The sequence below is a fragment of the Mytilus californianus genome, unplaced genomic scaffold, assembly GCF_021869535.1.
Source record: "Mytilus californianus isolate M0D057914Y unplaced genomic scaffold, xbMytCali1.0.p SCAF_5, whole genome shotgun sequence".
NCBI lineage: Eukaryota > Metazoa > Mollusca > Bivalvia > Mytilida > Mytilidae > Mytilus > Mytilus californianus.
In genome coordinates this window covers 7,006,126-7,019,913 of record NW_026262701.1, presented here as the reverse complement: position 1 = coordinate 7,019,913, position 13,788 = coordinate 7,006,126, and the positions used below count along the sequence as shown (strand labels likewise).

Sequence of the window (13,788 nt, the reverse complement as noted above, 5' to 3'; positions counted from 1 at the left end):
CAAAAAAACAAGCATTTTTCTAGTTTCCAGACAATAACTTGTGTTCAAGTGAATGGATCTCTCTAAAATTGTACTGCAAGGTACCATACCACAAAGGGAAAGCTGGGATTGAGTGTTGGGGCGATGAATCATAAGGGGGTTCAAAAAATTTGGGGGGGGGATTTTTTTTCCTTTTTTTTCTTTAAAATTTTCCATTTTAAATTGGTTATTTCTGATTTATATATAAAAGCAAATAATAATGATATGGTTTGAATAGCATACATGTGAACCTCCCGACAGGAGTACAATAATCCTGTTTTCAGGAGTCTCCTCCCGACCTCCGGTTGAAGAGGAAAATTATAATCCCGTGTATGAAATTTTTCATGAATGAAAAATTTCTGCCCAACATATCATCTCAGGCATCTGGTGTAACTCACATTACCTGAAGTTATATTTTACCTGTAAATCAATTAACATGCATAATTATATGGCTTCACTTGTCAGCTTGGGTGTCAAACATACTGGTAATCAACGATTTTTTACCTCAGGCTAACTGCCGTTGTGTAACAAAAACTGTGTATTTATTGGGTTACTTCCCTTGATTTATCCTGTTTTAAGTTACTTTCCTTTTAATAATGAAAATTTTTAAAAGAATATAAATAAAATATAAATTGAACAAATAATCATAAAAGGATGGTAAATAAATGATTTTAAATGTCTTAGGACAAATAAAAAAATAATAATTTGAAAATTATTTGAGGATTCTATACTTCCTTTCAAGGCTTAAATTGAAATTTATATAATAACTATGACCCTTGTTTTGCAGTTAGAATGATTTTCTGAGTATGCAAACAAAAGCTATTTGCAGATAGTTAAACAAATGTTCTGGTTGCAATAAATGTTTTATAGAATATGAAGTAAAAAATTTAAAGAACATACTGAAAAAAAAAAAATGTTAGATTGAACATGTAAAATATAAAGATGGAGAAACTTTATAAGTACAAGGGTACTATAAACATAATAAATTGGATGGAAAGTTGAAGAAAACACACTTTAAAAGACCATTTTTACAGCACACGGTTACATTTACGACAAAATTTATGTCGATTAAAAACCTCCTGATCTGAGTCCTAATCTCCTGACCAAAATTTCCCAATCTCCTGATCTGAGTTTCACAGTCCATCACATATATGAATAGGTAAATTAAAAAATTATAAGTTCTTAGACCACTTTCATTCTGTGTCAGAAACCTATGCTGTGTCAAATATTTAATTACAATCCAAATTCAGTGCTGTATCAAGCTTGAATGTTGTGTCCATACTTGCCCCAACTGTTCAGGGTTTGACCTCTGCGGTCGTATCAAGCTGCGCCCCAGCGGAGCATTTTATTATATAGATTGAACCATTGGTTTTCCTGTTTGAATGATTTTACAGAAATCATTTTTGGGGCCCTTTATAGCTTGCTGTTTTGTGTGAGCCAAGGCTCTGTGTTGAAGGCGGTACTTTGACCTAAATGGTTTACTTTTACTTTTGGATGGATATTTGTCTCATTGGCACTCATACCACATCTTTTTAATGACCTTTTTACTCTTATTTTTATATTATGGGCAAAAACTATAGTGGAGAGAAATTGAAAAAATTATCAGCAATACAAGATGAACAAAAAAGAGATCTTAGTCATGTATTATATTCTCGTCTTCACTGTTGAAAATGCACATAGATCAAGGTGAATGTCACATTCTCTTTAGGGCCTCTAGTTTAGTCACCTTGGATGTTGGACTGGCAGAGCCACTGGCATCACTATTGCATCCATTATACTCTTTAAACAATAATTAATCTTCTGTAACCACCAGCCAAATTTGGACCTAACTTATATATATTGAAGATATTTTTATAAAAATTCATCTATTAGTTTTTATACGGCCGCAAAATTTTTTTGCGGTCGTATATTGGTATCACATCGTCGGCGTCAGTGTTATCTGAAGACATTTGGTTTCCAGACTATAAATTTAGTTTAAGTGTATGGATCTCTATGAAATTTAACCAAAAGGTTCAATACCACAAAAGGAAGGTTGGGATTGTTTTTTGGGGCGATGGTCCCAACTGTTTAGGAATTGAGGGCCAAAACAAGCATTTTTCTAGTTTCAGGACAATAACTTGTGTATAAGTATTTTGATTGCTCTGAAATTGTACCACAAGGTTCAATACCACAAGTAGAAGGTTGGGATTCATTTTGGGGGTAATTGCCCAAACTGTTCTGGAATAAGGGGCCAAAAAGGGTCTTAAACAAGAATTTTTCTAGTATTCTTGTTTTTTTGGTTTTTTTTTTTGGGGGGGGGGGGGGGGGGGGGATGGTAAAAACAAAATTTTTTTGGGGGGGTCAATTTTTTTCCTAAATATTTAAGAAATTGTCAATTTTCCAAAGAAAAAAATTGGGGGTCACAATTCATTTTGCTAATTCTTTGTATATAGTCTGAAAACAGATTTACTAAGTATTGCACAACAGCAAGAAATCTGGTGTATGGATGTCTCTTAATTTGTACAACATTTTACAAAAAGAAAATTTCTTCAAAATTAATTGTTTTGAAAAGGGGGGGTAGTTTTTTTTCCTCGAAAAAAAAATTTTCTTCAAATATTTTTTTTTTGGAAAGGGGGGGGGGGGGGGTCAATTTTTTCTCTCTCAAGATTTAAGAAGTTGTCAATTTTTCAAAGAAAAAAATTGGGGTTCACAATTTATTTTGCTAATTCTTTGTATATAGTCTGAAAACAGATTTACTAAGTATTGGGCAACAGCACAATGTATTGCACAACAGCAAGAAATCTTCAACTGAATATAAATTCAAATCATATAACCAATTTCAAGTTCTTTGACTACATTTATTCTGTGTCAGAAACCTATAATGTGTCAAATATTTAATTACAATCCAAATTCAGACCTATATCAAGCTTGAATATTGTGTCCATTTTTGCCCCAACTGTTCAGGGTTGGACCTCTGCGGTCGTATCCAGCTGCGGTCGGCAAAGCAGTTTATTTATCTTTGATTCTGATTTGACAATTTTCATAAAACTTAGTCTGAAATTATAAGGCCAAATTTTTTGAAATTTAAGAGGGAAATGATAAGACCATCACAACATCCTCTCAACAAATGATCCTCTTTTAACAAAATCAGGTTGCAAACATGTAGCATATGTTGCACAAAGATCTCATAGAATGACTTTGTTTAAATTTCTGTATTGCAAAAAAAGGTAATTGAAATTTTTTTGAGATACATTGCCTGAAAGTAAAGATTTCTGTAAAAAAATCGAAACACACCTTTTTCCATTATAATATAGATATTTAAGACTTGTTAGCAAATTTGAGCAATAGTGAAATAAATCATTTTTATTATCACCTGGATTGTAAAATTAAGTAGTGTATCAGACATCTAATTGTTTACTTTCATTCTTTTAGATACCACAACCAACTTTATGCAAGTAAAACAAGAAGCTTGTTCTTCAGAGCATCTTACTAACCAAGATCAGGAAGAAGAGAACCCAGATGATCCAGATGACGATGCTATATACTCTTGTGGAAAAATTGTCATGGATCATATAATCGATAAACTTTACTTGTCTACCATCAAAAATATTGGACAAAACAAAAAACCTGCTGCTAAAAAATCTCCACCAAAAGGAAGAAATGAAACCATTGATTCCTCTAATAAAGCATTTTTGTTGCCTCCATCACAAGGAAGGAAATCCTACCACACTAGTATTGCTGTTAAAAACCTTTTAGAATTCACTCGCAAGGCTGCTGCTCATGATGAGGCTAACTTAAAGCCACATGGACAGTCGGTAACACCAATGCAAGAACCAGGTACAAATACAGTGTCTGAAGCTAAGCAGAAATTAAAAGACTTCTGTTTGAAGAAAGAAGGTCGACCAAAAGTTGTTAGTGGAAATGAAAATTCTGGAGACAGTTTTGATGTCAAAGAATTTAAGAGAAAAAGATGCTATTCTGAAAGCTGTGCAGAATTGTACAAACATCAAGAGAAAAGGATCAAAATTGAATCTGATAGTTATAATGAAAATGGAGATGATACAAAATCATCCAGTCCATCTAATGGTGATGATTATCAACCAACAAGAAAGTCTCGTCGGCGTAATAGGGGACAGAGATACCAAGAGCTGATAAATGAAGGGATCATACAGCCATCTAAAGCCAGGATTGCAGCCATGAAAACCGAAGCAAACGTGAGGAATATAAGGTGAGTTTAGAAGTGTCAAGTTTAGATAAAAAGAGTAAACTGTTTAGTCAGACTGGAATTATTTGACAGGAATTAATTTATTCAAATGGTCAAAACACAGGTGCCACAATTTTAATCTCTTAACACTCATACACCTTAAAAATTCCTTGACTTGTTTTCAGAGATAATTCATATTATTTTATTGAGTTATAATAATTTGGAAAGATTTATTGTATGTTTAATTTAATGTTGTAATGGTTGGCCAAAAAAAAAATGCCAAGCTACTCCTAATAAACAAATTCACTTTTCACTTTTTAGGTCAAATTATAATAGTCAATGAAAATCAGAAATTCCATGCAAAAGTAGGATGGCCCAAATTAGATTTCTTTTAGCATGCAAAAGTCTGATAAATCAAACCAGATTTTTACATCAGGCCATAATCTTGCCAGCGAAATGACGATTTAAGTCGCCAAAGAATTTTGAAAATCGCTAAATCTAGCCGGCCGACTGACTTCATAGCGAAGTCAAATCGCTATCAAAATCGGTAAAAGGGAGACAACTTGTGATTGACAATTCTCACAGGTAAAAAAAATGGCGACTGACAAGGAAAATCGAGATTTTCGAAACGACCCAGGACTAATAGTAATACTGTCAACGATCAAATTAAATGAATACAACGGCGACTTTGAACATCATCGGATAGAACTTTCAAAACTATTCAAACGGAAAACTGACCGTCTGTTTAAGTTATCATTTTAACGATGATTTTCATCTCAGGATGTTGCGTAATCACTCAGCTGATTTGTTTTATTTTATAACTTACACGAGTCGATCAATTTTACTATTCGGTCGGTAAAAGGTGGGAATTAACGGTAGATTTATTATATTGATTGAATAAAAATTGAAATATAAAAGGTAGAAAGACTGCTGATGGATAATGTGGTTGCAAACGTACCAGGTTGTGATCAGCGGTGGATTTTTTTCTCACGACCATTTCGTTGATATGGATGATATTTTTAAAAACTGATAGAAATTAGCTCTTTGTCGGATAATTAATATGCGATTGAAAGATATTTTCATTTAAAGACTTACAATATTTAACGATAATCTCAATTTACAACTAACATAATGTCCTGGACATTATTGTTTTACAAAATAATGACAAGTGGTGATATAAATTAAATTCCTAGTCATGTGAAATTCATCAGGTAAACTGGGAGTTATATTTTTTCTGGACTTTAAAAAAATAAATTGAGGCAGATGCACATGAATTTAATGCATCATGCTGTAAATTCAGATATTATTGCGTGCATTTATTATTGGGATTTTTCAAGAATGGACAAAAATGCGAGATTAATTATTGCGATATCATAAAAATCTGCATACAGATATATGTTGCAGACATCAGAATGCGAGTTCTTATTTTTGCGATAGTCACCCAGTCGCATTATTCGCATTAATAAAAACCTCGCAATAATTTCTGAATTTACAGTAATCAATATTACTAGGCTACTCCGTCGTGTCCCAATCAACAAATTTTATTTAGAACACAATGGTATCAATAAATAAATAACAACTATATATTGTCAAAACCTTTGTATTAAGAACTTTCTATATATACATTGTGTACAATAACATATGAAAAAAACTGCAAGTATATCTTTTATTGAATATAAAACAATTTCCTTAGTGATAAGCATGAAAACACTATGCAATCGAAATGGAAATGGAATCTCACTTCTTCAAAAAATAGACCAATTCTCCCTTCTCTCTCTTGGAAGGAGAAGTCACTTCTCCCTCTTCAAAATCCTAGATTAGGCCCTGTTACATTGTGCAAAAGTTGATGGACCAAACCAAATTCCTAGTTAAGGTGCCTGGTTTCTTTGAAAAGATTTCTGTCAACCCATGGCTCTGAGAATGACTGGTTTCTTTGAACAGATTTCTGAAATTGAATTAGTTGCAAAAATTGAATTTTCTTGTTGATAATATGTAGCCTGATAGAAACTTTTCCAAGGGTGTCAGCAAAGAAGCAAAAGCAATCTACCAAACAAACCCAACATTTTCAATTTCTAGAAATACTTAAATAATTAAACCATGTAATTGTAGCTTTAAAGAATCATTCCTGAACAAGCGAGCTGAAGACATAGGAGATGAAGTGTTATCAGTTTACCCCAGACAGATACGCAAAAGAACCATGTCAGAATCAGAGAAAAATCGCACATTTTATGATGAGTCCAGTAGATATAGAACAGGGTATGATAGAAAATAAAGTGTCTACTATTTAGGTGTCCTTTTCAAATATTTAAAAAACTTGCCCAATATAAGATAAGATGTGTAATGGTAGTCAATGAGACAACTGTTTAACAGATTCCAAATGACATGGATATAAGTAACTATAGGTCACCATAAGGCTTTCAACAATGAGCAAGACATATACTGTATAGTCAGCTATAAAAGGCCACAAACATGACAAAATATGAAACAGTTCAAAAAAAAAAAAATCAAGTTTGATTTATGACAGATCAATAAATGTAGAACAGATATGACAGATAGCAATCAAACAGCAACCACTGTATTACAGACTTTGTACAGGCACATATGGGGTTAAACATGTTTGTGATCACTCAACTCTCTACTAACCTAGGACAGTGTTGTAACAGCTCAACATAAGAACAAAAAAAAATGTAAATGGCTTGACTCGTTAGATTGGCATGAAGCAACAAAAAATAAACTCAACTATCAGAAAGACAAATTACACAAGGGTCCAATCAAGACAGTTACTAAAAGCTAGCTCAAAGCAAATAACAAATAGGTAAATGAATCACGTCCTCTAAGACTAAAGTATCATTCAGTACACATCCAACAAATTTAGTGTAAAGACGCCAATTTATTGAATTTCATCTGTTTTTGTCCTCCAGTATTTTCACATGTTAATTACTATTTTTCAGTGATTTTGACCTGGAAGCCCATATCAAAACTTTGCCTGCATGTTCATTAGAGAAAGTAGTCAAACCAAAGAGAAATGTTGGAAAATGTTTGTCTGAGAGTGATTCTGGTAACCAAGCAATGGATGTATCATCATCACCAGGTATCGTCTGCTTGTCTCAGTATAATAAAAAAGTATAAGTGGAGAAATTTACTACAAATAAGTCATATTAAGTATACAAAAAAATAGAAGCAAAAAGCAATAAGGTATCAATGACAGAAAATGGCGGCACAATATTGAAACCTGCAACAACGGAATGACAATTGGTTAAAAATGTTCGTCAAATTTTAGTTCCCGTAATGTCCTCAGGTAAACACAAAAAAAATCTTTAATCTAGTAGAGCAAAAGAATAAAACCATGGAGTTGCAAAATGAAAGTAATCAGTAAAAAAAACAGTTAATAAATAAGTGATGGCAATATATTTTTAATCAACTTCATTTATGTTTGAAAAAAAAACAACCTTTCTTTTTGTAGAAAACTTTCTAGAGGTAAAACTGACAGTTCCGCCACACATAAAAGCCAAGCCAACAGATGATGGTGTTCCAGTTGTTGGGAGTAGGAAAAGAAAGGCTAGAAAACACTCCATAACACATCTACAGCCTGTCAAAGATGCTCCAAAAACTGGTAAGAAAGTCACTATTTAAGTCTGTAATATAAGGGAATTTCACTTAAAACATGTTGCTTACTCATATGTTCCAAGTTAGAAGAAAGCTAGGTGGAATTTATTAATTACCTGAAAGTTACTTAATTTTTTATGCCCCCGCCGTAGTGGAGGGGGCATTAAGTTTTACCCTTGTTCGTCTGTACGTACGTCCGTCTGTACGTACGTCCCAAAATTGGTTTCCGTTCTCTAACTTGAGTTTGCCTCAACCAAATCTTATGAAACTTATACACAATGCTTATACCACAAAACACAGATCGAGTTTGAATTTTGGTGGTGTCACTTTAACCGTTCTAGAGTTATGCCCCTTTAAAAATGGAAAAATTGCAAAATTTTTAGTTTCAGTTCTCTAACTTAAGTTTGCCTCAATCAAATGTTATGAAACTATACACAATGCTAATTACCACTAAATACAGATCAAGTTTGAATTTTGTTAGCCTCACTCTAACAATTCTAGAGTTATGCCCCTTTATAAATGGAAAAATTGCAAAAAAATATTTAGTTTCCGTTCTCTAACTTAAGTTTGCCTCAACCAAATGTAATGAAACTTATACACAATGCTTATTACCACAAAGCACAGATCAAGTTTGAATTTTGGTGGCGTCACTCAAACCGTTCTAGAGTAATGCCCCTTTATAAATGGAAAAATTGCAAAATATTTAGTTTCCGTTCTCTAACTTATGTTTGCCTCAACCAAATATTATGAGACTTACACACAATGCTTATTACCATAAAACTCAGATCAAGTTCTAATTTGGGTAGCGGCACTTTTACTGTTCTTCAGTTATGTCCTTTATAACTATATAATATGCAAGTGGGGGCATCATCTGTGTCCACGTGTGGACACAATCAACATTTATTTATAACTGATTTATTTGTTCCATTTATTTGTTGGAAAGGTATTACAGAAGAAATTGTAAACCGCTGCAATTTCCCGCTAGGATCACTTAGTTTATAAAGTTCCATTAATGTCAAAGAAATAAGCTGAAAAAATCTTTCTTCCGAAACAAATTCACTACACATAATGTCAAAATTCTTAAATATATTTCACCCGTTTCCAAAATGCTTCTCTGTGAAAGAATGACCTTATCAACAATATATTCAACAAATAATTGTAAATTTCAGATAAAACAACAACATTAGCAGGAGTGATCAAACAGACAAATGAACCTCTCATTGAAACACATGAATATAGTGATGTCAAGGGAGATAAATCTCCAGATGGAACTGAAGAAAGTATTATAAAGGGAGATAACTCTATTGATGATGTGAATGAGATGATTAGTTCAGTGTATAAAGACACAACAGATGTAGCCACTAGGAAAAATTGTCAAGGCTTAGACAATGAGAAAAATGAGATTTTAAATAAACAGTGTTGTATGCTTTTAGATAATACAGCAGATAAAATTCCGCAGCATTCAGACATTTTAATAGATTTGATGGGGGGTGTTTGTAATCAAAATTTTACAAAATTAAAAGAGTTAACTACAAAAGACACCAAGTCTCCTGAAGATTTTTTGTCTGTAACTGAAAGTTCCATGCATTCAAATAACTTACCTTCATTCATCAAAACTACATTCTCAGACCATGATGAAAATTCAAATGAAACAGATTATTGTAACTATAGCAACAACAGATCTTCATGTAGTTTAGAAGAAAAATATGTGATAACAAATAGGACTTCTGATAATTCATTATGTGGTAGTGAAGACAATGTTACCGTGGTAACAGCTGTTTCTGTTGCTCTTCCTGTAACAACAGAAGACAGTTCCCATGGTGATAATAGAATAGAAACACAAAATGTGCAAGTTTCTATGTCTACATGTGATAATCAAACTTCATCAGTTGCCATGACAACAATACAGCCATCTCTTACATGTTTATGTTGATAAAAAATGCTCATTGTTATTGTGTTCTTTGTATATCCTATGCAAACTGCAAGTTTTGCCTTCATTGTTAAGTAAATATTATTGGTGTTGTTTATCTATTGGTGCATAGAGTTTCCTATACTATATATTTAGTTATAACATGAATTTGTAGTACCATTGACATAAACACAAGTTTAACGTGAAATTGAAATGCACTTTGTACTAAATATGAACTGTTTTCTCTGTTATGTATTTTAAGTAGTAAATTTATGATAGCTTCTCATTTAATGAGCTTTTAACCTCCATCTTCCATCCAATAGTTTTAAATTCATATTTCCCCCTTTTACCAACTCAAATATATTTCTGTTTTAACTTGCATACATTTAGCCATTCACAAATCAATGATTGTTATAAAACTTGACAATATTTAAATTTGATCTTTTAGAGTTAAGATTGCATAAATCAAATTGAGCCCCGGGTGCATAGAAAATTATATAGATGATGCATGTAAAAAATGAATATTGTGCATTAAGGCAAAAAAAAAATTGTATGTTTAGGTTTCCTTGACTGTAGTTCAGAACTTTAAGGTTTGGTCACAAGCTAGAAAATATTTATGTCTTCAACAGATTAACCAGTTCCATAACAATACATATCACTTTACCAAAAAAAATCTCATTTGAAAACTGTCCATGAACAGTGATGATGATAAATACTTATAATACAGGTGCAATTAATGTTATTTTGATATAATTGGGTCAATATGTGCAATTTATTCAGTTAGGCAGTTATAGTAACATTTAATTGTCCATATGTAAACTTAGATTTGTGAGATGGCTCATTTTGAAGCTGGACTTTTTCACAGATGTGGTTACATTTTAGGGGTACCATGTTAGATTAAATTTTCTCTTCACACAATGAAATTCTATTGAATTCAGTTGTTTGCAAACATTTACTAAGTGTATAGCTTTTTACATCTTTATTCTTTGGTTCTCGATCTGCACTTCAAAACAGCACAAATGGTCATTAAAATAGCAAGATGTCCAATATCATTGCACAGAATTCTTTGTTTACCTAATATTATTGTGAACTTCACTTTAAGGCTAATTTTAGTCATGTAAGTAAAAACGCATTTGTAAGATAATGTTACTATTGTAAGATAACGTTACCATTGTAAGATAATGTTACCATTGTAAGATAATGTTACCATTGTAAGATAAGGTTACCATAATCATGTGATAATTACCTGGAGTAAGTACAGATGTGATGCTTTCTCCGGGATACTCAATTTTGTATGTTGTGCCATATTGGTGCCCATTATAATTTTACTTTTTTAAGGCATTTTATCAGTTGGGTGTTAAATATTGTGCGAAGTTGGAGTGACGTTCTTTGGGAAATGCATATATATTTATCTAATTTTAGATCAGGGGAGATAATTCTTAAGCATTCGTGAAAACCACAATTTGTGTCATAGTCTTTTTATTTTATCACAGTTTACATTATTTGTATTAGCAATTAAATGTTTTTATCTTTCATTGAAACCTAATGAGAGTATGAAGTTGGTGCTTATATTTATCCACTGGTGAACAGCATTCCAGAAACAACAGTCATGACAGTTCACTGTGCCAATCATTTATGTTTTGACTATTCATATTTTGTATTTTTATTTTACAAATTAAACAGGTATGAAAATGTAATATTGACAGTTTGACTGAATAATCATGATAGAAAATGAATTTATGCTTTATCCACATTATAGATGTTAACCAACTTTCTAACTTTTGGTCAATATTGAATATTGAGTCGTTACATAAAACATTTTTTTTCCAAAAATAATTTCGAAAATTGTCCTCATTTAAGGAATGACTGTAATATTTTTTCTGTCTATGATGAAATAACATCAAAAATGTGGTGCACACTGAATAACCCGCGTAGCGGGTTATTTTAGAGTGTGCACCACATTTTTCATGTTATTTCGAATAGACAGAAAAAATATTACAGTCATTTCTTATAATTTAATTCTAAATTCCATTTAAAACCGTAGTAAACCATGAAAAAACGTTGATGACGTTACGGTCACATGACAAAATTATGTCTATGAGCTGATAAACAAAACAACGTCAGCCAATCAGAAGACGCATTACATCCAAAATTAAATTATATAAATTTAAACCAAATTATTTTAGAAATAGTTTATGAACATTGTCTGTTCATTCTGTATACTAAGATGTTATTTTACCTAGACACTGTAGGTGCTTTTAGTTTCAATTACTGTTTTGTCTTGTATGTCAATGTATATACTGGATGGTCATTTGTAACTTCTTTCACTGAAAGTTGAGATGATTTAGAGTTCCGTAGAAACTATGATCTGATATTTATGTTGCTTTATTTTCCTCAACCAAACTATGATCTCAAAATCCTCACTTGTAATTCACTGTCAATCATTATTTAATATTCAAATACTATCTTTCTGTTTATTCACAAATCTATTTTTTTTAAAATTCTGCACATGTTTTTACATAATCTTATGATTAAAATTGTTTGTAAGTTATATTGAAATATTGAAATGTTCATGACTTACAAGTTCTTTTACTCGTAAGACTTTTTGTCAAAAGAGCTGTTGGACTGGGCTGCACTAGCATCAATTAAATTTGCATTAAATCTGATGTACTGGTATTTGTTTAAGAATGATTTGATGAAAGCTGAAAATTTAAATAACATTGATGTTAATTGACCCTTGTACAAACCAGCCCAGGTTATCAAAAGATTCATCTATTCTGAAAGTATGATGAAAACATCTATAAAAAAAACAAATATAAGTTTTATTTAATGATTAAAATATTTTTCTGTCCAAATGGTGTTAAATACTCAAACCCAAAAATACCTGAAACCATAGCAGAATTTGTTCAAGAGTCAACACAGGATGTTTTTAAGATGGCAGTTCTTTTATAGTGTGATCATAACTAATCTAGACCCTAGGTAATTTAGAACTTGACATTTTGTACAGACACTAATTAATCATTTGTTTAAGACTATTTTGTCCTGTATCTTTTTGTTGGGTTACTGTTTTATTGACATGTTTTATCAATATGCCTTACATGTACTCAGAATAATATATGCTATTGTTAATAAGTGTTTGGCATTTATTGACTTGTTTGCTTAATTGTTATAGTCATCCTGTTTAAGAAGGTCATCATTGGGACCAGAGAAAACTGACCATATAAGAGAGGTGACCTTTCAATTGTGGTTCAAAATGTATAGGTATTATTATAGCAGAACAAAATGAGGGTTTTCTTGATGACAAGACAGGTTTTTTGTGTGATAGAGCGCTGACCTTTATAACAGGTTTGACTAATTTCACACAAGTCAAAATATTTTTGATTTGATCGTATAATAAATACTGTAGAACTTTAATTTTCAAACACCTAAGGGACCACCAGCAACTGTTGTACTAATAGATATTTTACCATTAGTAAGGATTATTATCCTTTATACACACATGAAAGAAAATGATTGAAATTTGTGATGACCTGATATAAATGCCCTGAAAAATCAACTGGTTCATTTTATTTAGTGTTTATGGAAAATTCAAATAAAAGACCACAGACAAAAAAAAATTGGAATTATGCTAATTTTTAAAGGTCACTGGAGGGAAGTCTAAAACTATTACAAAATTAATAGTGAAAAATACTAGACTGATTAATATGAGAAGAATTGATTCTGAAAAGATGTAGAATAAAATCCTCTAAATCATAGTATATTTTTCTGAATCCAGAGTAACTGTGATATTAGTTTACATTTTGTTGTGGTTTCTGGAATCTACACACTAATGTAAAATATTTTGTCAAATATACACTATTAAATAAAATTAGTGATTTCAGTTGTTAATCATGTTCATATTGAACTTTAACAGACACAATGCACTGGTAATTTTAAAATAATACAAATTTTTATTTATAAGTTTGATGAAGAAAACTGTTATTTAATGTTATGGAGTAGAGTTGTGATTTATTGATGAACTGTACATGAAAGATTCAAAATCTATAAACAATAAATTAGATTTAGTCTGAAA

At 31.6% G+C, this 13,788-nt stretch overlaps 1 protein-coding gene across 3 annotated transcripts in view; it reads left to right on the top strand.

Annotated features, from left to right (window-relative positions):
• LOC127701552 (uncharacterized) overlaps positions 1–13,788 on the top strand; it is a 30,045-nt gene extending 16,257 nt beyond the window's left edge. For 2 of the 3 annotated variants that reach the window (XM_052205478.1, XM_052205480.1), the window contains 5 exons: positions 3,430–4,225; positions 6,311–6,457; positions 7,153–7,292; positions 7,665–7,814; positions 8,977–13,788. In XM_052205478.1, coding sequence (XP_052061438.1) covers positions 3,430–4,225; positions 6,311–6,457; positions 7,153–7,292; positions 7,665–7,814; positions 8,977–9,740 — 1,997 coding nt within the window. In that variant the 3' untranslated portion in view covers positions 9,741–13,788. The remainder of the gene's footprint in view (positions 1–3,429; positions 4,226–6,310; positions 6,458–7,152; positions 7,293–7,664; positions 7,815–8,976) is intronic. The other variant, XR_007982099.1, reaches the window with a different exon arrangement.